We start from the raw sequence: 26,214 nt of genomic DNA, 5'->3' as shown, positions 1-26,214 counted from the left end.
TAGCTAAATTCAAATGTGAAAAAAAAAAATCTCATTCGCTTTCAAATTTTTATTTATTTAATTAGATTTGATGTACTTTAACATAATATAGACTTTATCAAATAATCGGAAATACCAAGAAAAATAGATACTGTCAAATGAGATAACAGACTCTTCTGTTCATGGCATGGGTACCCACCCACCAACGACTCATTTTGGGGCAGGATAATACAATTCACTAAACAATTGTAATAAATAACAAGAAATGTAACAATAAATGATTAGGGGGAGGGAGCATTTGGTATGATTGTCTTTATTCTTTAACACAGCCTGACACAAACTTTACACAAACTTTATTGTAATTTCTTTAAGTAGTCTTCAAGAATAGTTCTTCAGGCTTCTTGAAACACAGTCAAAGCTCTTCTTTGGATGTTGGCTGCCTTTTGTTCTGTTCTTTTTCAACATGATCCCTCACTGCTTCAATAATATTGACACCTGAGGATCCATCAATGCTTTTACTGCATTGGAAATGTGTTTGGGATCACTGTCATGCTAATGGTACTTTTCTGGATTCATAATTCCATGAATTTCCATAAGATTCCAAACATCACTGAAATGCTGAAATGCAGTCTCAAACCATAACAGAGCCTCCAGCGTGTTTTACAGATGGCTGTAGATACTCACTGTTGTACCTTTCTCCTGACCTCCTCTGTACATATTCGTGACAATTTGAACCAAAAATGTCAAATTTAGACTAATCATTCCATCAGACCTGTTACCACTTAGTTTACGTCTAGTTCTTGATACATCAGTCTTTTCTCCCTGTTTCTCTTCTTGACAGGCACCCTTTAACTGAGACCATTTCTGGTGAGGGCTCAGCAAACCAAATGCATCTCTGAAGGACCAGATAAATCTCAGGTGTTCTGTGTCAGATCTTTGCTGTATTTCCCCCCATATTTCTCAAGGACATGATTTTCAGATACTGTTCATCAGCTGCAAACATTTCTTTAACCCCGTTGCTTTTTCTTTTGTCCTTCCCCTGTCCAGTTTCCTCAATATGCACACCATACTGAGATTTGCCACATTTCCAGCTTATCTGTCTTTGGTAATCACCTTCTTTGGCATTTTTCGTAGATTCAACAAAAGAAATGGGGACAAATTATGTATTTTTGTGAAAGGCTGCTAATAACAAAGTCCCCAAAGGTATAATTTAAAATTGGTTCTTTGCTAAGATGGCTGTTATGTGTCGACACATCACATTGTATATATAATTTACTACAACGCTATATGTCAGTAATAGTGTCAGAAAACCCAGCTAATTGTGTTTTCTTCTCACCTCAGAATGTCATACAGTGAAATCTGTACTGCTCAAGCACGTATAAAGGTGGAAATTTCTTGCTGCACCACATATACTACTATACAGTCCTTTAGTCAGTGCTCAAGTTATGCGCAAGAGAAGAAGGAATTTTATTTTATGACCACCCAAGGTGAAAATAAAACTTGATAAGTGGAGTTATCACCATCGCATGCATTTGATGGTGTTAGGCACTTATGGGCTTTTATTTAGTGTGCACAAGTTATCTTGTAAGATTATAACTTGTCCAGTCAAGATAAGAAACATCATACCAGAGAATCCATCCCAGAGCAAGTAGTAACAGCATCAGAGTATTGCGCAGCACTGAATCATTCTATTTACAATTCACCAAATGTGTTTGTCTGTGAGTTCTTTGTTGTGTCGGGTAGATGAAGAAAAATATATGGAACGAAGTAATCACAGCAGGGCTTTGGGGTGGGGGGGGTATTTATTTACTTGTTTTAACTAAACCATCAGTTGGGAGCACATTGTGGAGGACAAAATGGGAAAGACTAAAGTGTTATGACAAGATTAAAGAAAGGTCATACTGGTCATTGCAATTCTCCCTTTATGGTTGAAAAGCATAAAGCATTTTTTTCCCTCTTTCACTTTTTTCTTTTTTTGAGAATGGTTAGATGGCAGACCTTTGGGCCACAGTCCAGCTCAGATTGTAGTAATGCAGCTGAAAGATGTTTGCTAACCATAATAAATCCAAAAGAGGAAGACAACAGAAAAATAGCACTAAATAGCACTTGATAGGCATACACTTTGTTCAGGATAACATCTTCAATAATAGCTTCAATATTAATACCATTTTAATAATTTACATGACATAAATATTTATGAATCTCATTTAATCCACAGGCTACAACATTAAAGTGGCAAATGTATCCATCAATACCTACTTAAAGGACTATGTTTATCTCTTATTGTTGGTCTTTACATATGTTTCAGTTCCATATAAATTATGAAGTAATATCTTTTGATTATTATAGAACAGAAAGTCCTGATATTTCTTCATGCAGTGACTCATTATGTTAGACCAACAGGTCAAACCTTTGAACTTTTCTCAATAATATATTTCATATTTGACCGTGGAAATTTTAAATGAAAAAAAGGACAATGACAATTAATATTATTTATTTTAAAAAATATTGGAAATTAACTTCAGACACAACATGGACATGTTGTGAAGCTCTTTTTCCCCCAATGTTATTTATAATATTATAACATTATATTCATTTTTCATTTTTATCAGAAATTAGTCTCTCTTTCAATTAAAAAAGAAAGACAGATGGAAAAAACCCAGGAAGATCAAAAGCAACATTCAAAAATTTGAGGAAAATTAAGAAATGCTGAATTATGACTATCAAAATAAGTGCACTATGACCCTAAATTGAATAAGGAAGAAAACAGATACTCGAATGAAAATCCCTTGCAATGACTGCCTGAAGTTTAAAACCCATGGACATCACCAAATCCTGTTTCTACACTTAAGTTGTTCATTTAGGTTTTTACTGCAGCCACCTCCAGTTGCTCCTTGTTTGTGTCGCTCTGCCCTTGAGTAAGTGAAAAGCATACTCTGTTAGATTGAAATCAGGTGACCAACTTGGCCACTGAAGAATATCACATTTATTGCTGTGAGAAACTTTTAGGTTGCCTTTGCAGTAGGCTTTGGGTCATTATCCATTTACATTCCAGTCAGTCTTGCACTATTTGTCTGACTCAGTTCCACTGGCAGCCCATACCTGCCCATGCAACAACATTGTCTCTACCATATTTGACATTGTGGGAAAATGAAATAAAATAAAATTTTAAAGGTATAGAAATGGGCAAGAAAACACAATTTTCAGGCTCATGTGCAGCCCTGGTTCCTATTGCAGATTTGTTTTGTATAAAGTGATGCTGCACAAGAATTTAAGCACAATCACGCACTGTATAAATGTTTTGCAAAGTGGGAAAAAGTATTTAGACTTGTTACATAAGATCTTAGGGGGATTGGTGCCACCCAATGCCCCTCTTCTAGACACACCCCTTAGCCCTACTAGTTAGTTTTCTAGGTCCATTTATTTATTTTATTTTACTTTGTTTTTTATTTGATGAAACTTTTTTTTATCCTTACTTTGTTTTAGTTTAGTTTACTAGACTGAAATCCTCTTTGTACAGCTGTCTTGTCATATCAAGATTGTGGAGGTTCCACCAGTTATTAACGAAAAATGGGACTATCTCAAAGTGACCCTCCAATCCTGCTAATTGGAAACCTTCATGCTGCAGTGGATACTAGCCATCACTATGCCCACACCCGCCGTGTGTGTGTGTGTATGTTAGTAGTGAGTTCGCCGGCTCACGTGGATGACACTACATAGTAATTGAAAATTCATGGACTTCCTGAAAATAGTGCCATGATGTAACTGTGTCTCTTTTAACACAAATGTCTGCATTGGGTTTTTACGTTAAAGATGGTCATGTTCATCTGTTTACAAGATCAATAGTTTTCAAATAACACAGCGTATAAAAATATAGAGTGAAGCGTTTGCGAGCCGTCACGCCTCTCATATCCCTCCGCTGTTTTTGTCCCCCTTTCAGGCTGTTTTGGTCTTTTCGCTGTTAGCAACGGAAAGAATCCGAGATAGCTGCAAACCCGATTTTGAGATAATAATTATATAACAAATTGACAAGAGGTGTAACACACATGTTCATTTCGGAAAAGTTACTAGAGCGTGTTGTCTTTTTTTAAATATTATTTTTTCAGTTTTAATAGGAATTGTACAGGTCGCTAATTTAGCTAGCAACTGTTAGCCAGGCTAGCTGCTTAGCAAAGCATCCTCCTGAACAGGCACGTTGACTTTAGCCTGCTGGCTAAGCTAGGTCTTCGGATTGCCCAACGTTAGTGAGGTACCGCACACCGTCTCAGCGTCAAGAAATTGCGGCGTGAAACTGGTCTGTTAAAGACGCTGTCTTTTATGGGATCACCATGTCAATGAAGGCCGGTGGAAATCGCAGCAAGCCCGGCGGTGGTAGCACCGCTGGTGCCGCCGCCGCCTCCGGTGCCGGAGGAAGCGGCGGGGGAAGACAGAATCTGGGCAGGTATGTGAAATTAAAACGTTAACATAGCGAAGCAAAAACACAGCAAGGAGGGTTGGTTTGACACGTTTTCGATATTTGGCCATAGTCACTGCCAAACGGTAGCGGTTGTAAGAGATGACATTGCCGTTAAGTGGTCCAAAACTAGTGCGTGTTTGTGAACGTTGTGCGGGCCTTGCGACGTGTTGGTCAGCCAGTTGTGCAGTTCAGCTAGCGAGGCCTGCCTGTCTGCTTGGTCCAGTGCTGTTGCAACTTTCGACGTGACATTATCTTCTCTGGCACGTTAAATCAAACATGCCACCACGAGGTTGATTTTGCATAAATACATGTTCGGGTGGACATTTATCTTTCCTCACATGTGTGTAGTACTAGTGACGCTGCTTGCCAAGTTGCTGGTATCAGTTTACTCTAAGCTTGAAGCCAAGTCAGCTAGCGTTAATTAGCCAATTGACAGCCTATGCTTGCATTTCAGTTTTGTAACCGTTGGCTAATGGGGGACACGCAACGGCATTTGTTGTCTTTTGGCTGCCATGTAGCTTGGTACGTTACCGCAACATTGCTGCAACGGGGTTGCCAGGAAATGGATATAAAGCGTGTGGGCGCTCAGAAGAAAGGGGCGGGTGTGGAAACGGGGGTGAGGTGGAGGAGGAGAAGGGGGAATTACAGACCGACTGGCTTTCAACCTTGACGTTGCCATTGCTGTTCGTGAGAAATAGTGTCCTTGAGGCATGACTTTCTCTGTACACGTCGTCCCAAGATGAAGATAAAGCACACTGTCAGTGCATGAACAGCATGCATGCTGTGATTTTTGGTGGTCAGGCTGCTGTTCACCGGTCACTAGGACAGCACTCCCCATTCATTGCGTAGGATTCATCGTGAAGATGCTATAAATGAATATTGGACCAGTTTATAACCATGCTCACAAAACCTGCACATTACAGCTCAAAATGGCATGGCTAAGTGTGTTTTAGAAAGCTTAGGGCTGATTTACTGCAACGGATATAATATAGGGGTTAGTGGCCATTGCTTACGTTGAATGGTTGGTTATGTGCCAGCTGCTGAACAAGGTGCATTTTAGGACATGCCTGGGAAAACTGTGAGCTGCTGAGTGTTTGGCTAGATTGCATCACAAATATCATTATTATAAGCATAATGTTGTGGAGACACTGGGGAAATTTCAGAATTTACATTGCACATTGGAAATGTGATCTGCAAGAGCACTTCTGTCGATCTTAAATATGAAGTCAATGTCCACAATTAAAACAAATGATCAAGTAAGATGGCTGTGTTGATGGTTGTGGTGATGTCTCCACAGCTGGAATCGATAGTGATGGTAATAAATCTTATACTTGATAAAACCAAAGTGATTTCATTATCATGTCTGCAGCTGCAAACATTTCACGAGTGCTCTTCAGTCATAATCTCAGTAAAGCATCATTATAAGACCCTCATGTATTCTTAAACCTGGTTCTCTGTAGTTTGCTACAAGTGATTGTAGTATGCAGATACTTGCAGTATTCTGTGAAAGTATATTTTAGAAATGAGGTTAAGGTTAAAGCAAATTATATAGCTTGTATTGATTAACTTCAAGTGCAGTTCTGTATCATCTTAATCATTGCCTCTTATGATTTCTCTTAGTGAGTTGCACATATCAGAGCATGTGCTAAGTCAAGTCTTTATTTATTTTATTTTTTACAGTTGATGGTGAGTTTGACAACAATTTAATCAAAATGCAATTTTTTTTCTGTCCCTCAGGGGGAGACACAGTGGCAAAGGTCCAGCAGCAGTAAGTAACCTGTTATTTCTCATATACATTTGAGAAACAAAAATACCTTCAAGTTTGAGTATTTTAAAACACTTAAAAAATAAAATAAAAATAAATACAGATTTTTGAACATAGTGATGGTGTTTTTTCCTCTTGAGGCATGTCTTTGGTGGGCACCAGACTTTTTCTTATGCAGGAAAAACCCTCACAATGCTTTAACACTTCTTTTTCTTGGTTTCCTGTTTTTTAAAGCATTTTAATGCCAGAGAAAGCATAAATCCAGATATCGCCTTTTTAATTGCATTAAGAATGGAACAAGTGTATTGGTATTCCACAGTGATGAGACATTATTTGGCATCTTTTTGTGCTCAAAATGGGAGCATCAAAATTAATTGTATCTTTTCTTTAGGTCATTTTCAATGGTGTATATGCAAATATGAGGATGGTCCATGTCTTGACTTCAGTGGTGGTACGTTTACTGTGTGCCTACCTTGTTCCTTTTTTTCTGTGTATAATGATTATAAGAATATGCATAGTTGCAAAATTCCTTGGATGAAGCAGCCATGTGAATCATGCTTACTCTAAGTGAGTTAGTAAGAACATTATTTACTGCAGTCTGTTTTACCACATGCTGTTTCTTCAAATTGTTTACACAGCACTAAACAAAGCCTGTTGTAGAGACAGCTGGTTGCATAAAAGGAAACCAGTGATTGATCAATCAATGGTTTGCCTTGCAGAAAAATGGGTTTCTGAACTTATTTTTGAACATGTAAATTAAAATTTGTACTAAACGGCGTATACCATATATAACGACAAGCCTCTTTAATTGTAGGGGACCAAGTGTGAGCTTAAAGTGAAAAATGGAGCCATCTATGAGGGAGTATTTAAGACCTATGGCCCAGAGGTAAGGCTCATGCATAATGTGGTATTCTTTATTGTGCCAATATGGAGGGAAATCTGTTACTTTCTCACTAGCTGAATATGATTAGGCTTAAATGTGATGGAGTCTTGCTAACACTTGGTACTAGTTTCACCCCTAAGATGGTTTAGACCTGCATTGCTTTTTCTGATATGTGAGCATTTACCTTCCCTTTTAGGTTGAATTATTTCCCAAAAGTAATAATCATAAGTAAATTTGAGGTTTTCCTCTAATTCAGATCTATGCTAGTATGCTGATGCCAGGATTACACCAAGTAGTTTAATTGATAAGATCTGCTTTTATGTGATTTATTTGACTAATAGTTAAAGTAAGCCTGCTACAATTTTCCAGATCTTTAATTCATAACCATACACCACAAATCTTTCTTGTGATGCTTAAAACAGATCTCTTGAGATTTCTCAGTATGTTTTAGTTTTAGGGTTTTTCTTGAGATTGTTTATAGCTGTTTTGTTTCTCTAGCTACTGTGGAGTATGATGGGCATGAAAGAGTGCATTGTCCCAGTCTCCTGTGTCCATAGTTTCTTGTGTCTTTTGCAGATAGTTCTTTTTCCCTCTTTGTTTCAAATTATATTTTTCTCCCTCAGTGTGACCTGGTGTTGGATGCAGCCCACCGAAAGAGTACAGAACCGAGCACAGGGCCCAGGAAAGAAGATATTGTAGAGAGCATCATTTTCAAGGCTTCTGATGTCGTAGTTGTGAACTTCAAAGATGTGGACCTAAATTTTGCCAGGAAAGGTAGTGTGGTCATATTTTTATTTTTTGGCAAAGATTCTTTTAGTTATTGAAACTGGAGCTGTTATCATGCGCATGTTGAAAACTAGGGGTGCAACGATACTCGTATCGATATTGAACCGTTCGATACAGTGCTTTCGGTTCAGTACGCATATGTATTGAACAATACAAAATTTTTAATTTATTTTATCAACTTTTCTTCTGACGATGCTGTCTGTGTTGAGAGCTCAATGGATCTGCGTTCGACTACTCCGCCTAGGCTGCACTGTCAAGCGCAGATCCACTGAGCGCAGCACAAGCTAGCAAGACAGAAGCTAAGCTCGTTGCAACATGGCAAATTGAACCTCCCCCACCCTCATTCAGATATGGCCTTTGGAACTATTTTGGTCTTCATGTGACGTATGACCCTGAAGGTAAGCGCGTCATGGACAAAAGTAAAACAGTATGTCGGATGTGCCACGCAATGCTCAATTACATGGGTACATGCGTTAGCGCAGTTTGCTCGTTAACGTGTTGACGCCGTCCAGCCCCACGCACGTGGCGATCCGCGGTAGCTTGTTAACAGAGATTTGCCGTGTTGTGGCGTTAACGTCATTTCAGATTAACGCTGACAGCACTAGTGGGAACACAACGAATATGGCTGCACATTTACGCCGACATCATCCTAGTGCAAAGACAAGTGGAAGCAGACAAAAACAACAAGCACGCATGCTACAAACTTTACCGGAGTCATTTAGACAGCCGTTGGCACATGATTCTCCTTATGGGGACCTGATATGTTTAATATGCTGCTGAGAATATAGCCCAGAAGAAGCGTATAGTATAGCTTTTATTTTGGAAAGAGCCATTTCTCTGTAATAAACTCTCTTTTCCAAAGATGAGTGATTTCTCCATCAGATTTATTTTTTTTATTACTTTGTTGTTTCAGCAACATTAAATTTAAAAGCTGTACTTTTGAGTTAAAATATATATTTATAATTTTAATAAGTGACTAATTAAAAAGGCAAGAACATTTTTTTGTATCGAAAAAATATCGAACCGTGACACCAAAGTATCGAACCGTGAATTTTGTGTATCGTTGCACCCCTATTGAAGACCTATGGACAATGCACAATGTTAACTGGGTCAGTTTGTCACACTGTTCATTTACACATACAAAAATATAAACGTATGTCAGTGAATTCCCATCTTTGCATACATACAATGTATTACCCTTCTCAGTCTTCTCTATCTTGATGTTGCAGAGGCTTTTCTGTGAGTTAAGTCTTGTGTGTCTGCTCAGAGTGGCCAGTCATTGAAGTCTAATTTGATCTATCGATTGGTCCAAAGGTTGCTCTAGTGCAACAAGGACACTCAATAAAGGCTGAAGGAGCCTGCTTCATGTAATTCATGTGCACCCATATGATTCTGCTTTGGACGATAATGGACTCTGCGGGAGAGTTTTGATGTCTGAAAATATACAGGCGTGAAGGTGTGAGGGGTTTTGCTTCATGATTTGAAACTATGGCACTACAATGATGCCACTTCACTTTAACAACTTGTGAAGTGAGTGAAGTTTACACAGAAAGATAAATGTCAAAAGTGCCAATGTTTGTCTGCTTGCCCCTTTATTTTATTTTTTTAAAGAAATGCTCAATAAGTGATCAGTTGAAATCATGGGATGTGAGGAGTGCGCTAGACATGGCTTGACCCAAGCTCAAATTGTTAGAATTGAGTACCTTTACAACTTATATCTAGGTGAATCATATCATAAATATGTCTGGTATGAATTTAACTGTTGGTGTGATCGCCAGTCATTTTATCTGTCAGTCATTCTTCTGACTATCTGTCATCTGTGTGTCTCTCCTTTCCAATGGTCTAGTCTCCTCAGACACAGGTAATCTATGGCTGTTTTCTCCTTTTGCACATCTTTGTATGCTCTTAAAAATATGTACTGTGCTCTTATATTAGACCTGTTAAATTAGATATTAAATGAAAAATGTAACTTTTATGAACATTTGGGCATGATGTTCTATTTATTTTTGTGCTATGTATTGTTACTGCATTTTGATTCCAGTATGATTCTCAAAGTTTTAGGATCACTGCTCTCATACACCCAAAAACTAAAAATTAGATATATGTATTGCTGATCAGTGTTGCTTTATATTTTTACCGCGTCTTCAGACTGCATGTTGCTTTCGGTGGAAGAATCATTCCCTCAAAATCATTCAAACGGATTTTTGGAGTTTTTAAATATTATCCAGTTTTAACTTTTGATACAGCCTATGTGATACATTTGGGTAATTTTTTTTAATACTAATATAAACTCTGTTTTTGTTAATAAGGTTACAAAGTGCTTTGTATTTAAAAAAAAAAAATCACAGAAATTGTAAAAACTAGAGAAAATAGGATGGGGGAAATAAACAACAAGCAGTAGCAACGATGAAGTAGTGACTTGTATAAGAAAAAGGTAACATTTATTGCTTTTGTTTAGTTGATCTTTTATAGGATTTTTCCTAAACATCAGGTTTTTTGGGTTTTTTTTTTTAAACCTTTCTTGGCCTTGCTCGGGTCATGCCACACTTAAATGGTAGATTATCAGCAACATTAATGTGATTCCATTGAAAGCAACTGATTCAAAAGTCATATTGGGCTCTCTTACATCATTTGTTTTCTGAGCATTGTTTTTAAAAAGTTATTAGGAGAAGTTTAATTTTGTTTGGCACTGAAATGCTTTGAGGTCATGTAATTAACTGCAGTCTAAATGCATGTTTGCTTACCTCTCACTATTCTCACACATTTGATTTTAAAAATTTTCTTTCTTTGTATAATTCCTTTGGTGGACAGTGTGCACAAAGCATGCCAGCAAACACTGGAAATATAAACCCGGCCTATTGGCCCAACTGCTCGTATGGTGTCAGTCTAATGTTTCTGAACTTGCTCTGTGCCTGAAACGCTTAAATGCCTTTTGTATTGTGAGATGAGTTATGATGTGTGAGATAAGCAACTCCAGGTGGCTGGTATGCTTTGAGCACATAGTTCACTGGTGCCAGATCTGCAAATGTGAGAGCAGACTTGGGCTAACATGAGATTAGAATTTCAATTCAGTTATAATTGGGGGTTTTCTTTGAGCAGATCTGTCCGTTTATGACTTTGTTGAGTCAATGTATTCCATACATTTACATAAAAATAATGAACATCCTGAAACCGCAATTAGCCCAAAGTAAATTGTTTAATTAATGTGCTCCCTTTCAAGATGTTGCTATGGTGATTCTTAATAAATAGGGTGCAAGTCAAGCATTGTAGACACTCCTCGTAGCTGGATTTAATTTCTGATAAAAGTTAGCCATCTGAAAATACTGTAGCACCTAGAGACATTATGCTACATACTGTGACAGTGATTCAGGACTCTCCCTTTATTCACAAGTCTTGCTCACACTTCCAGACTCACCAATGCCAGCTCAAGAAAATTACTTTTTTTTTTTTTTTGTAAAGGAACCCCCCCTCCCAAAATCCTGTTGAACCTGTGTTTGGATGTAACTCGGTGTGTCTTTCTGAACTGTCAAACTCTCCATATAGACGTTTGCTGTAAGAACTCTCTCAGAGGCTCTTGAAGCATGATGAGCACTTTGTTTTCTAAGCAGTGAGAGTGGAGCCTGCGTGCATGTGTGTGGTATCATGCAGTACATAAATATATACATTCTTTTCTTCATGTTTCAGACAACTTCACAGATGCAGCAGTGACTGGCCGGATCAATGGCGAGCATAAAGAGAAAGATCTTGAGCCCTGGGATGGAGGAGAGACCCACAACTCTGATAGCCTCGAGTCTCTGGATACTGATGTGGTGAGAAAAGTATCAGACACCAGAAACAGGCTTTTGCTAAACTTGCTATATATTCAACCGAAACAAAGAGTTTGTTTCATGTGATCCAGAGCATTTAAATTTGTTCACATGCTGATTGTCAAATTCTGTCTCTGCTACTGTTTTCACATTAGTCTAATGGGTGGGATCCCAATGACATGTTCAAGTACAATGAGGAGAAATATGGAGTCTTGTCCACATATGACAGCAGCCTGTCCACATATACGTAAGCTTCATGTTCTCCATGTATTTGTTTGTATACTTGTCATACTAGATGTTTAATTTTGAATCTCTGACAGTAAACAAACGTTCACTCTTTAAGCTGGTTTTATTATAAAATTAAAGACTTAGAACCACGCTGTCCCATGTTACTCCTTGTCTAACCTGAATTTATTTCCCAGGGTACCTTTAGAGAGGGACAACTCAGAAGAGTTCTTGAAGAGGGAGGCGCGTGCTGCCCAGCTGGCAGAGGAGATCGAGGCTAGTGCCACGTACAAGGCCCGCGTTGCTCTGGAGAATGATGAACGGACTGACGAGGAGAAATTCACTGCTGTTGTGCGAGGGGAAAGGGAGACTCACACACTTGGCAGGTGGTGCCAGGATATGAGTTTTTACAAAAATACTACTTGTTTCTGTGAATACGTTTTGTGTACACTTTGCAATTATGTAAATGTAATTGTGTTCGTAAACAGTGGGTTCATATTTGAACGATTTTCAATTTTCATTGCCTCTTGATACATTCTGTGGAGTTGTTAGAACTCGCATTATTCACAATTTATTGTTATAAGAATTTAAGAGGAGCTGGAAAAGGATACTGCAGAGCTTTGCATACAATCATCTGTGTTGTAGCTGTGTGCTGTCACCAGGGGGCACTGAAATAAAACTGTTGCTTTAGTTTATGCTTCTCTTGCTCATTTGGCTTTGCACTGGCAGTGAAGAACACAGGGTCATAATACACAAAGAACTTCGAAACTGAGTGTTAAAAATTTTGAACAGGGCCTACTACTACTGCTGTTAGTGCCTTTTTTAAAAAAATCTTTGTGGAGTTTGTTTTCTGTCGGTTTTTTTCTAATGCTTCTTGTGCTGCATGTAGAACTCTATTGGCCCTTTTCCTGTTCTTTGGGAGGAATATTTAAGCCTACTAGACAAGTAGACAGCAAATGTTCCTATAACAAATACTTCCTATAACTGGTAATTAAAATTAAAAAAATAAGCTCATTTTAGCTAATGACCACTTACTGGAATGGAATAAAGTATAGAATTAATTGCTCATCTTTATTATTGCCTTGTGTATATGTTTAGCTGAGTTAAATCTGTTTGTATGTTTGTAGAGAGAACAAGTACATTCCTCCTGGTCAGAGAAACAGGGAGGCAATGTCATGGGGGCCAGGGCGTCAGAATTCACCTCGTCTTGGTCAGAGCTCAGCTGGACCCCCCACTCCTCGACCAGGATCCCACGACTACAGTCCCAGCTCTGGATCCGACCAGAGGGTGGTTAATGGAGGTATATTTAATATGTCACCTACAAATCTGCTGTTACTTGCTGCAAATCAAACAGCATTTGTGAGAGTAAAGGAGTGGATGAGTGAGTCACTGTTGTGGTCAAACCATGACTCGAAATAAGTTCTTTTGCAGTGGCAAAGTGTTTGGGTTATTCTTGTGTTATCTTGTTAGTTTATTTTTATTTAAGCAATTTTATTTCTGTTTCCCCATCCCTTGTCTTTTTTTTTTTTATTTTTTTTAATTAAATTTCTCTCTTCTTTCTGTCCCCACTATACCTTTGTTTCCCCTGCACTATAGCTTGTGTCATCCTTGATCATTTGTCCTTGCCTCTTTTAGGTTCATCCCATTGGCCCTCACCCTGTCCATCTCCTTCCTCCCGTCCCCCTTCTCGTTACCAGTCCGGTCCCTCCTCCCTGCCTCATCGGGCAACCACGCCCACCAGGCCACCTTCCAGGCCCCCCTCTCGACCTTCCAGACCTTCCTCTCATTCATCCCACCTCTCTTATCCCTCCTCTTCATCCTCCTTTTCCCACCATGGGCCCACATCGCCAGCCTCCACTCTGGCCAAACGCATGTCTTCAGAAGGTACCCACATCTCTGTGGAGTAGACCTGGGCAAAAAACACGAGTTGAAGGTGGAGGGATTTAAGTCACAAAGAAATGTGAAATATTTCAAAGTTGATGGCGATCAGTTTTATTTTAAAAATAAGTTTGCCCAGGTCTAGTGTGGAACAGCAGAAATAGGAGAAATTGCTTGGTCAGACTGAGTTGGGATCAGATTTGAAAAACTCTGATTCTCTGTCAGTACATCAGGCAGTTTCACCTTGGCATGTGGGTGCACCAATGTGTGCCATGCTTTGGGTGTGGTAACACTTAAGGCACCAATTTATCAACTTTTCTGGAAGATGTATGATGATATTCTAATTTCAAAAAAAAAAAAAAAAAGGCTTGATGTTTGAGGCATGAGAAAGATGCTCAGAGATATTTGAATTGACAAATTTGATAAGTGGTTGTAATACCAGTTAAGTTTCACATGTAGTTTTTTAAAAGTCTTCTCTGTATTCCACTCCATTGGGATACAAACTGTTGACCAGAAATGTGATCCGTCAATTTCAAGAGGCCCTCCAAACCCCACCCCCCCAAAAAACTAGTAGTGAGGCTTAATCTCTTGATGTTAATTATTTTTACTTGAATAGAAAAATTGTTAACTAGTGTTTGGCCTCTCATTATTTTTTTAATATGCTGTTACTGTAGGCCACTGCTCATCTCACTTTTTGGCCTTTGCTTTCCCATTTCTCATCTCTCACTTTGCTTGGTTGTGATGTGGTGTTTGATCACTTTACAGGATCATCTGTAATTTCTCCACTAGCATGCATGCAAAAAATAACCTTACTGTTTGGTGTGATATTTATCAGCATGTATACTTGAGTTTTTAAAAGTTTTTGTGAGGCACTGGTGAGTTAAAAAAAACAAACAACAATTAACAGAGGGATGCCAGGAAACACGTTTACTTTGCTGTCACTGTGTGTTTACCAGCTTCTATCCATTTGCCTCTGTCTTTATACATCTCTAGGTCCACCAAGGATGTCTCCAAAATCTCAGCGGACGCCTCGTGCTCACAGAGTGCCACCCTGTCGGACCAGTGGAGTACCCCAAGGAGTGGACTTAATTTCCCATAATCCCCCTGGAGAGTCCATAGTGACTCCACAAACCAGGAGTAGCTCTTCCTCTGGAGGGACATGGTCCTCAGTGGTTAGCGGAGGTAGACTATTAATCTGAATAGTTTGTGCCATAAAAGGCTGATGGGATATTGTTGTCACCCTGCTGGGCGGGCAGGTAGTGTGGACACCAAAGCTTGTAAATGCAATGTAACTTGAGAACAAGGCAACATTGGATTTTTAAATGCATCCCAATGGTGAACCTACTAGTCCAATATTTTTCTCCCTTTGCAGAGATTTTAGTTTAATGCCACTGGAGGGCATATTTCAAAGCACCTGTCATTGTTTGTTATTTAACCTGAATGTGTTGTGAACACCAAATTCTTCTCCCCTCCTCAGCTCACAGACCTCGCTCCCCCCGACAGAATAGTATGGGTGGAGCTTCCCCTGGCTCCTCTTCCCTCCCATCACCTCAGACAGGTACAGCTCCTGTGGAAACTGTTACTACTCCAACATCAGCTTCCTCTCCTACTGCAGCTAGCCCTGCCCCCAGCATAGTCACTTCTTCATCAGGAGATGGTAAGCTGAAGTTTAACAAAGGATTTTTACTGAGTATGAATAGTGATATGAAAACACATGTCTGTTGATTTTTATAATGTATAAATAAGTGCTACAATCAGAAAAAGCTATCGTTAAATCATTTTGATGGGAGTAAGTAAACTTTCTTTTTTGTTTGTTTAGCAAAAGAATGTCGTGCCCAGGAGACTAGACAAACATCTCCTACAAACAAGGAGAACATCAAGCCTTTGGAAAGTTCACCTAGTTTTACAAGACAAGTTTGTAAAGGTTGGTAAACACTCGAAATTTGCATTAACTTTTTAACCTCAGAATGTTGAGAAGCAATACAATTTTAAACATGAGTACGAGGGTTTCTCATCTGTTCCTTTCTTTAGTAGTCGTAATGTAACAATGTCTTTTAAAAATTTATATTTCCAGAATGTGCATTTATTTCTCTCCATTCACTTTGCAGGACCGCCTTCTATACCATCAGACCACAGAAAACAAATAGATAATTTAAAGAAATTTAGTGTAGATTTTAGGGTAAGTATCTCTTGAATTTATATGACATACAAATTGCTAAGATATCTCATTTCATGTTTGTGAGGCTTCAGCAGAAGTTGTGCCCCTCTTCCACTCATCTTTCCTCTGTCCCTCTGCCAGTTGCAGTCTAGTTCCAACCCAGAGCCTCCCTGTGAACCAGTGATGACCAAGTCTGCTAGAGACCCTGCAGACAAACCTAAAGATCTTCCCCTGGACAAAGCCTCCACAGTGGGGAGGGAGGCCACTGAAGATGGTGTTGTAGTAATTGCTGCTGGCACACCTAGTGGTACCCATGCTCCACCGACTACCACCACAAGCACCAGTAAGCCTGGCAGCCCCGCTGCAATGTCTCAGTCTCCCTCTGCTACTGACCAGAAGAGGCCAGGGCTTGATGTGACGTCACAGGGAGTTCAGACGACGGCCACTTCAACGTTCAGCGGACCCAAGCATGAAGAGAAGGAGGAGAAAAAAGAAGCAGTGCAGGAGTGAGTGGACAGGAGACTCATTCCACGAGAAAACCAAAAATGACTTTATTGCATTTTGTGTGGTCTGTAGTCAGTTTACTATAATGCACAGTAGGGATTTATTACTGTCCAAAACCAACAACAAATTATTTAATGATAAATATTTATTAATTTAAAGAAACACAATTTAATCAAGTTTAAGTAGCTTTAGAAACAAATTCTTCCTTTTCATTCCTTTCTCTATTTGTTCTCTCTCTGCAGTCAAGTGAGAAAATCAACCCTGAACCCAAATGCTAATGAGTTCAAACCCAGGTTTAATACACAGGTAAGTTATAACCCGCTTCTGCCAAGCTTAAAACATTTGGAAACCAAAAACTGGGTCTGGTATTTAATTTATTTATGTCTCTATATGCTTTTGTTTTTCTTTGCATTTTCCCTCAGCCCAAACCAGCCAACACCCCAACGCCTCCCCGGCCTCAAGGCCAGCCCAGCCCCTCCATCGTGGTCCAGCAACCTCCGACTGTTTATGGCCAGACAGTCTGCTTCCCCCAGATGTATCCGCTGACGCCAGTCAGCCCTGGAGTTCAGGTGAGATACACACCTGCATACTGAAATGTGCATTATGGAGATATTTATTTTTATTCAGTGCAAATCACCCAGAGCATCACACTGTTGGTATGAAATGCAGGGTTCATTCAGACAAACCCCTAACAACAGTGACTAACATGTCTGTCTATGTTTGTCCTCACGTGGTAATTTTCTTTCCTTTTCTTTGATTCATGCCTGCCATCATTATTTTCTCAGTGTATTTTATGTTTTTAAGGACAAAGCTCACATTTGTTGTCATTTGTTTCATTGTAAACTTTTCCCCTCCATGTAGCAGAAGAAGCATTAGGGGGGAAAAAAGGTCCCCCTCCCCATGACATGTCTTCTTTTGAGAAGGTGTTAGTTACATGGTTTTCTTACAGAGTGAACTGAGAGATGTTTAGGTGATTATTTGCATAACAAGCTTAGAAATGTTTAGTCAAAGCATTTTTTAGAAGTTTAATATAGATATAATTTTGATGTTGCATATATGTAGCTGTGATCAATACATTTCTTATGTTGCTTTAAGAAAAACTTGGTGATCCAACATCAGACACGTGCAAACGATAACAACTAAAAAGTGGTTCTTCTTCCCTTTTCTCCCCCTCCTCCTCCCTCTCTCTCTCGCTCCATTAGAAAAGCATAATATGGAAGGTTTGTGAATTTTTCTAAGATTTCTATTTTTAAAAACTTTTTTTTGTATTATTTTTATTTTATTTTTTAAGCCCAATAAGTACTGGGATGTTTTGCTTGCTTGTTGAATTAATATCATCAGATGTTGGTTTGCCAACTTCTTACTGCAATTCTTCAGATGGACTTAAAACTGTGCTCATTTCCTTTTGTTCCATCTGTTTTCCAAACAAATGGCTGCAAGCTAAAATGAGTTTAAGCTAGCTTGTTTTTGCTGAAGGGGTGTTTGTAACACAAATGCATGGTGGACAATGTTAATGAGTTCAGGAACTGAAAAAACAGTATTATGAATGCTGTAAAAACACCTTTTTGGCTCATGATAGTCAGGTGTAGAAAGTGCATGTGGCCCCAGGTAAGCGATGACTCCCACAAGCTCTTACATTCTAGTAAGCGGTTTGTGTTAGACAAGAGAAGATGAAAAGTTTATCTGCAGCCAGATTGTTATTAAGGGTCCCAGACAAATGAGTATAGATGTTTATCCTCAGACTGTCTGTTTTATAATCTTGTTGGAAATCTCACAGAAAATTGAGTATAAACATGTTTTTATTTTTTGTTTTTCCCCTACCTTTCCTCATTCCTCACCTCTCTCCAGTCTCCCATGTACCAGGTTCAGATGCCTATGACAGTGAGCCAATCTAAACCCTACAGACCAGGTAAAGGTGAGAATAACCACCGCTTTCTTTCTCTCATTTCCCTCCCACATAATCTTTTTCTCAACTTGGTGAACAATATTTACAAACCATGTGAATACATAAATATTTTTAACCAGCTATTTGGACAGTATATGATAATAAAAGGCTTGTTTTCAGAGTCAGCCCAAACATTGTTTACAAAGTGGCATTGTTGTGGCATTTTTTGCAAAACGGTTGAATTAAAATGTCTTGTTGGTGGAGTAAATAAATTCCCAATGGGGTAAAAAACAAAGAGAGGGCTTCCTGCAGAAGCACACCACGCAGGAGCCTGCAATCTGAAATATTACCAGTCACTCAATATCACAACGAGGAGCTGGGAATAATGAAGGCTGAAAATAATTCCCCAGGCTTACATGAAGTGTGATGGATTGGTTGATTAATTACGTTGATTATTCATGTGGGGGATTGAGCTGTTTTGCCCACACAAAATCAAACGTGCGACAACAGCAATCGCTATACAATCATTTAAAGAATGTTGTATGTTCTTCTCACTACGCGGGACACCAAAAACCACTGATGCTATATATGTTGTTTTACTACACACGCTTACCGACCTGCAATTATTACGCAAGTACAGAGATGCTGTTGTGCAAGTATTTTTGTAGTTTGCTTTTACAAGAGAGAAACTTCAGGATTTTGTTTTTAATTTCTGATCTTGCAAATCTTTATTATCTTTCAGTAAGTTTAAATATGGCTCATAATACGATCAGTTGCTTGTGTTTTTTCTTTCTTCTCCCCCTCACATATAGACTTTACTAGTGTCTTTCATAGCCGGCACTTCTCTCTCACCAAAGCCTCTAGAGTTGGTATATATATATGTGTGATATGTGATGGTGAACTTATTCTCCATCTTGCCCATCTCTTAACATAAATCTCTAGTACCCAACATGCCCCAGCAGAGGTCAGACCAGCACCATCCGCCAGGCACACCCACCATGATGCACCCAGCCACAGCAGCAGGGCCACCGATTGTAGCACCGAGCCCGGCTTACTCAGCGCAGTACTTCACCTGCAGCCCACAGCAGTTCACCAGTCAGCCGCTCGTCCAGCAGATGCCTCACTACCAGTCACAGGTATGATTTACTCTGGCACCAGCAGTATCACAACTATACAGCCTTTAGCAGCTCATTGAGCAAGGATAGATTGAACAGGCTCGTCTATTAAGACTCGTATGTAACCATTAAAGTTTCTCTGGTACCATCAATTAGAACTGGCAGTTTTTATCTCCCGCAGCTGTTCACTTGTCGGTGATTTGGCTGACAGATGCTGGTGGTCTTTAGCAGTTTGATGGGGTGCCAATGTCATGCCAGTTTTTTTTTTTTTAATCACCTCTAATTTATTGAGCTCAAAGTGTACTCCTGCTTCTTATACCTGAAGAGTTACTACCTGTTTGCTACAGGCTGTCATAGGAAAAACTGCAGCTTTTACTGCAGTGACTTAAAAAATCCTGGAAAATCCTCAGTTATACAAACAGCGAGGCTCAAGCACTTTTTGGAGCAGAGCCTACTCAAAGCACACATTTATATTTTTTATGTTGATTACTAATGAATAGTAGATGGTATTGACAAAAAGATATCTGAGGCTTGATGCCGATACCACAATGACTGCTAAGTTTAAGAAATGTAAAATAGGTAAATAAATTTAAGAAAAGAAGTTAAACCTCATGAATGTTGCATTTTGCTTAAACACAGTCATGAAAGGATTTGGCCTCTTAAATACATAATTCTTTAAGGAAGCATTTTTCAGTACATATCGAACACACATCGTACGCACACAATCATTGATGCCCCAAAAATATTGAACCTTATGTCACTTTGATCGTCAGTGCCAATTAAATTGAGTGAAGATGGCCAGCTTTGGGATGAGACAGACTCTGACAGACAAACATGATCTCACACACAGGCTCTTTAAGGGACAGCTTGTGAGAATGTTTTATGCAACCTATGAACACAGAATGCATTACTGTAGATTTTATCAGACCACAGTTCATGTGATATGCCAGAACCACAGAGTGAGACCATAGAAGCCATTTTTTTTTTCTCTTTCAGTTTCATCACAGCGCTTACAAATTGAGCTGGTGTTAAGAAATGCAAGTCGGCTAACTAATGATTACAAAAAAGTATAAACCAAGAAAGAAATAAGCTTCCTTTCTCTGAACAGATGCATCAGAAGCACAAAAAAGTGTTTATGTCCATATTTCATGTGCAGCCTTTGAACAAATGTTGGCTCTCTAAATTGGCACTCGGTTACCAAAACTGTGACGGCAGGAGTTGATAGAGGGTTTCCTCAGTTTTTTTTGGCTTCCTTTTTGCCTCTTTCAGGCACAGCATGTGTTCAGTCCAGTGATGCAGGGCAGTGCCAGGATGATGGCGCCTCCCACGCATGGCCAGCCCAGTCTCGTCTCTTCCTCTACTACACAGTACCCAGAGCAGACACACACCATGTATGGTACGTGTGCGGCCAATGCACGGGATGTGATTTATTTTTATTTATTTATTTATTTTTTTAATGCTTTTCACTATTACTAACGCTGACTGCTGTTTCAGTGTCTCCAGGGCCAATGCCTCAGCAGTACCCCCACCCTAGTGCCACCTTGCACCCTCACCCGCAGCACCCTCAGCCCTCTGCCACGCCTACAGGCCAGGCACAGCAGGGTGGACCACAACATGGAGGCCCTCCTAGCCATCCAGCTGCCAGCCCAGTCCAGCACCCACAGCACCCGCAGGCAGCAGCAGGTGAGTGCCCTAAGGTTGGTGGTAGTAATTACTCCCTCCCCCCATGGAGCTGAATTTTTTCAAGTGGAGCATTATGGTAATGTATACATGTGTTTATGATTTTTGTTGTAGCAGCAGCAGCAGCAGCAGCCCAGGCCCTCCACCTGGCTAACCAGCCTCCACAGCAGCAGATGTATTCGGCCTTGGCACCCACGCCACCTTCGATGACCCCAGGGCCAAACCCTCAGTCCCCACAGGCATCCTTCCCTTCTGCTCAGCAGGCTGTGTATATCCACCCACAGCAGGTCCAGCATGGCTACAACCCCAACCACATGGCGCATGTGCAGCAGGTAGGTCACAGCCTGCTGTGAACGTGCTCAACAGCGACCACGGTGACTCAAGCCAGGCAATCAGATTGGCAGTGTTTCCTGTGCTGGACTTAACTGTGGGTGTGAGAAAGGTCTGGGATCCAGTCCAGTAGGTGTTTGAGTTTATGAATGGGTCATATTTGGCTTTTGTTTATCCCTTTAAATGAGGTAGACATTTTGTTGGCAGTATGATCAAGTTGGGACGTAGCGCTGTCATTCTCACGGTACGCTGAGGGGTACAGAGGAAAAGAAACATTATTTCCTGATAAGAAGACAACCTAACCATGCAATTCAGAGATATTCTTGGATACCCATAGCAGTTTGGCCCCATTGAGTCTATGAAGGAATTCTTTAAATAGACCTATTGAGAGTTCTCTTGTTGTGTGTCATATGTAGGCTATAGAGTTAATCACAGAGAAGGCTCACAATAAACCTGCCCAAAGTTTCAAATGATGACTTTAGTGTTTGTGCACGACTTAAGTTACTAAGTGATCAGTTTCAGTCTTTTCTACTCTCATATGTATGAAGTCAGTGAGAGTGGATGGCCTTAATATGATCATTTCAGACATGCAGCTCTGGCTTAGAGCAGCTGCTGTTCAAATAATCTGTTTATGAGGGGCAGCCAATCAGAAGGAAACTGGTTAAGGAGATAATGCAGATTGCTTCAGAGGGAGGATGACTAATAGCTGACAGTTTTGGGGGCTTTTTTCCCCCTAGATACATGAAACAAATGGGTTTCCCTAGCATTGTTACATTATGTGTAGTTATTTACCTGTTTGTGATCTGCTCAGAATTGTACACCAGAGGCCACTCTGCAATCTGTCTGGCTGAAGAATGTTTCACACATCAACTTTACTTCATCTGTTGGCCATTATAAATGCAGACACCAATACACTGCCAATTAGCTAATATTACCATTCTGATACATCATTCTGTCTCTACTGAAGGCCTTCACCAAGGCCAAATATCAGATATGGATATTTTTAACTGTAAATTTTATGATGCTACTCGAGTGGAGTAGCTTTCCAAAGCCCTAGGATTGTGATTGGCAGGATTGCATACCCCTGTCTCAGTACAGTAGAGATATTATAAACCTTGTGTTTGGCTAAAGGAAGCTAAACTTTTTCTTCTAGTGGTGCATCCGTTTCAGATTTCGTCTAGGCATGTATGATAACCCACAGTATAAGTCTTAAAAGCAAGACTTTCAAGGTAATCATTGTGCTATTGTCCTGTCCTCTGTTGTCCTGGCTCTTCCTTCCTCGTACGTTAAGGGGACTTTTATGTGTGAAGGGTCGACCACAGTGAAAGTGCTCTTTTATTTTCTGTTTGTTCTGCAGGTGTTAAAGTACTCGCACCGTTTCATTTTACAGGAAGTTTTCGTTGCACATGGAAAACAAACGTTGCCGTTTCCAAGTCAAACTTGAAAAGTAAACTGTAACCTCGTGTTATTGTCTTAGCTGAAGTCACATGCTGTATGTGCGTTTGTCTCTGAGCCCCACCTTTATGTAAACAGGCCGCTGAAGAAGACATAAAGAAAAACATTCAGAATCATGCGGTTTCTGGTCAGAGCTGCTGCTCCTGTCGGTAACAGACAGGCGGAGCCGTGAAACGCTGTGTCACTGAAACTCATCTGATTCATCGTTTTACCCAGTCTGGCTTTTGTCCTTCTGTTGGTCTCTCACTGTCACACTTTTGTTCTCACTCTGGCGCACTCACTCACACTTGTGCTCTTTCTCTCGCTCCCAGGCCCATATGCAGTCTGGTATTGTGCCATCCCACCACCCGGCACCCACCCACCCCCCAATGATGCTCATGGCTACCCAGGGTCCTCCAGCTGGTCCACAGCCACCTATGCCCCAGACTGCCCTTAACCCCATCCCTGTTTCCTCAACCACACATTTCTCCTACCTGGCACATCCACAAGGTATTTTTTATTATTTTCCTTCCTCTATAAAGAGACTGTGTTGTTTTCCTTCTCTAATGTTCTTTTACATTACTAGCTCCTCTTTACACTCTTTAGTGAGTACTCTTCATGGCAATGGTTGAAATATTTAGACTTCAATTTTTTTTGCATGGGGGGTGAGTGTCATTAATAGATATAATGGCAGTTAGCTGGGGCAATCACACATAATTTAAATTTTTTTATTCTTTGGACAGCTATTATCCCTCAGCCATGAAAGTCTAATGAGGTTCTGTCGTCACTCCCTGTGCAGGCAGGGGGGGCATGGACACCCAAGTGTCGGTGCCACGGAGAACAGCAATGTAATCGGTCATGTTCATGGACACAAATTGTGTTTTTTCTGTTTTTTTTGTTACAGTCAGCTCAAAATAATGAATTTTAATAGGAAGTAAGATTTCTGTGTGGCGACTCCCGCGAACACAGAGGCCAAGAAAAGGTAGCTTTGAAAGAAGTGGCAGCTGCTGTATTTGACCCAAATCATAAACTTGGCGTGTAAAATTTGTCCTGTGTAGGAATTGATTCAGATGAGAATTTATCCCCTGGGAAATAAAGCAATAAATAAAAGTTGTGCACATGTTACACCTTTCTGATTCAGTTAAAAATGACCATAAAGAGGTGATTTTTGTATTATTCCCAGCAGGCAAATATGTGCGTGGACACTGCTGACACATAGGTCAGCAGTCACTGGTCAGAAGATTTTAACGTATTGTCATATATTTGGGACAAAGTAACAAGTGTCAAGTCAGTACAATAAACACATTTCACCCCTGGTCATAAAAGGCTGAAAGATGTAAAGGTGGTAAAGGTGCATCCACTGGGAGACTGAGGGGCCACCAGCTAATAACTAACCAGCTCTGAGCTAACTGCATTTAAACACTGGTCGAAGGTGAACTGGTGACTTTCAGATTGTGTTTTGTAAGGAAAACATCGGTTCTCTATTCGATACACACAATAGGAGCCATGCAGATGGTCGAGTCATACTGTGGGCTTTGCAGAACCATCACTTATTTAAAGATAGGTCTTTAAAAAGATTCAGCTTGGGACACATGATCAGATAGGGTGAGATTTTGAGTAATGGTAATTTCAGAAGAAACACACTTATTTATTTTTTTTATCAGATATTTAATTCTCCTCAGGTTAAAGCAGGGAAAACTCCATCTTTAGGTGCAGATTTAGATGATTGGAGGAGAATTACTGGTTTGTTATTTGAGTGTAATTAAAACAATAGTTTGTATTTTGTAAAGCTGTCTAACGTGTTACAAAGAAACTTTCTGTCATCCCTGCAGTGCAACCTCATCATCAGCAGCAGCTGTAGATGGAGTGCGTCAGCGAGCTGAGGGACCCGCTCTGCGCCGCGCTTCTCAACCAGAGCCTTCATAACCAGGCGATGAAGAGGATGAGAGAGCCCACCCTCTCCTCTCTTCCCTCATCCTCACCAGACATGCTTCACATCAGCTTTTCTCTTCCCTCCCTCCCCCTTCCCTCCCTGACCAGGCAATAAGAGAATGTTAACAAGTTGATGCAGTGACATGTTTTAACGAGCTAGAGTTTTAACAGACAAGACTGCTCCTATTCAGCCCCCCGCACACACACATACACATACAGATCTGCAAACACAGATAGTTATACCTACATCTACACACACTTTCAGGGGTCCCAAATTGCAACTTAAGTCAGCTTGCCAAGTAAGAAGTGAAAGAGAGTAAACAATCAGCGAGTGTGAAGAAGAAAATTCAACTGGAACTCGTAATTTTTGTCCGCACCTTGTTATGAAAAGAATCTTCCAACCTTTAGACAGTATTAATCCTACTGTTTATTGCTGCTGCTATGTGCTGCATTTGTTTCCAGACTACACGACACGTTTCTAACCAAACTAAAAACGAAACATGACGAGAAACTTTCTGTGAAATAAACTCATGTTGGCAGCCGAGAGGACAGGAGAAAGTGTTATTTATGAAATTATAACGGCTGAGGTGATCAGATCCCACTTCTCACCCGACCCTTATGTAACTTTTAAGTTAAAACTTTTACTTTGTAGATAATATAAATAATTTAAAAAATGAGCAAAAAAATTTAAAAACAATAAAAAAGTTTTAAAAACTGAACTGCTTCTTGTGGTTGGCTTGTACTGTTGGTGTGTCGTTACTGTGAACGTGCACTCTTGTGTTCTAGCTTTTTACAGTGGCTTGCAAAAGGTCTTTACAGGCATTCAAGTAGTAGGGTACAGTACTGTGCAAAAGTCTTGAGCCACCCCACAGTTGCTTTGAAAATGGGTGTCGAACTGCATTTTCATTACCATTTTTAATTGATTCAAGTAAATAAATGAGAACAAATGGTGTTTTTTGTGACAGTCTGTGCCTAAAGATAACCTAAGAACCAATTCAAAATTTTATCTGTTTTGTACAGGAGTGTAAACACAAATTCATTGCTTGAGTTGGGTGCCTTTTTACGCTTGAGTAATTAATAAGTCACTTTTAAGTGGCTTAAGCAACTAAATCCATCCCTATGAAATGGTGAGGTACAAAGACTGGACTTATATAATTTAAGCCCAGTAATTTATGTTTTATAAATTACTGGGCTAAAGTAGATCACAGAAAACTCAGATCTACTTATCTAACAAAATATACTTTTTTGCCTTTGTCAACAACCATCATGAAAATGACTACCATCTTTAGCTTTATCAAGAAAGTGATTATAAAAGAATGTATGCACCAACTGTGGGCATCCATCTGTGAACCATTTCCTTGTAATCTTAAGTTATCTGCTGCACTAAGATGGTTATAT

General features: G+C 39.8%; 1 protein-coding gene across 14 annotated transcripts; it reads left to right on the top strand.

Annotated features, from left to right (window-relative positions):
* The first annotated feature begins 3,689 nt into the window (after positions 1-3,689).
* On the top strand, positions 3,690-25,535 carry atxn2 (ataxin 2). Of its 14 annotated transcripts, none has more exons than XM_085181141.1 (26): positions 3,692-4,420; positions 6,173-6,203; positions 6,592-6,651; positions 7,015-7,086; positions 7,707-7,857; positions 9,716-9,730; positions 11,554-11,678; positions 11,831-11,922; positions 12,098-12,286; positions 13,028-13,200; positions 13,536-13,784; positions 14,772-14,960; positions 15,256-15,435; positions 15,598-15,702; positions 15,887-15,957; positions 16,078-16,442; positions 16,683-16,746; positions 16,863-17,009; positions 17,643-17,660; positions 18,289-18,355; positions 19,268-19,461; positions 20,710-20,836; positions 20,935-21,123; positions 21,235-21,452; positions 23,217-23,431; positions 23,491-25,535. In XM_085181141.1, exons 1-26 carry the CDS (start codon positions 4,308-4,310, stop codon positions 23,561-23,563), a joined length of 3,492 nt encoding a protein of 1,163 aa, XP_085037267.1. In that variant the 5' UTR covers positions 3,692-4,307; the 3' UTR covers positions 23,564-25,535. The 14 variants fall into 14 exon arrangements, with proteins under 14 accessions (XP_085037262.1, XP_085037267.1, XP_085037256.1 ...); XM_085181139.1 differs by having other exon boundaries at positions 3,694-4,420; positions 21,241-21,452; positions 23,217-23,394; positions 24,717-25,535; XM_085181137.1 differs by having other exon boundaries at positions 3,694-4,420; positions 23,217-23,394; positions 24,717-25,535.
* Positions 25,536-26,214: the final 679 nt, after the last annotated feature.

The sequence above is a fragment of the Neolamprologus multifasciatus genome, chromosome 12, assembly GCF_963576455.1.
Source record: "Neolamprologus multifasciatus chromosome 12, fNeoMul1.2, whole genome shotgun sequence".
NCBI classification, from domain to species: domain Eukaryota; kingdom Metazoa; phylum Chordata; class Actinopteri; order Cichliformes; family Cichlidae; genus Neolamprologus; species Neolamprologus multifasciatus.
Note: the sequence above shows the minus strand (reverse complement) of the source record. Positions and strands in the feature narration are given on the sequence as shown.

Coding starts and splice junctions, on each gene's coding strand:
- atxn2 (XM_085181127.1), top strand. CDS start 4,308: ATGTCAATGAAGGCCGGTGGAAATCGCAGCAAGCCCGGCGGTGGTAGC. Junction 11,679..11,830: donor AGTCTCTGGATACTGATGTG/GTGAGAAAAGTA, acceptor TTTTCACATTAG/TCTAATGGGTGGGATCCCAA. Junction 20,837..20,934: donor GCAGACACACACCATGTATG/GTACGTGTGCGG, acceptor CTGCTGTTTCAG/TGTCTCCAGGGCCAATGCCT.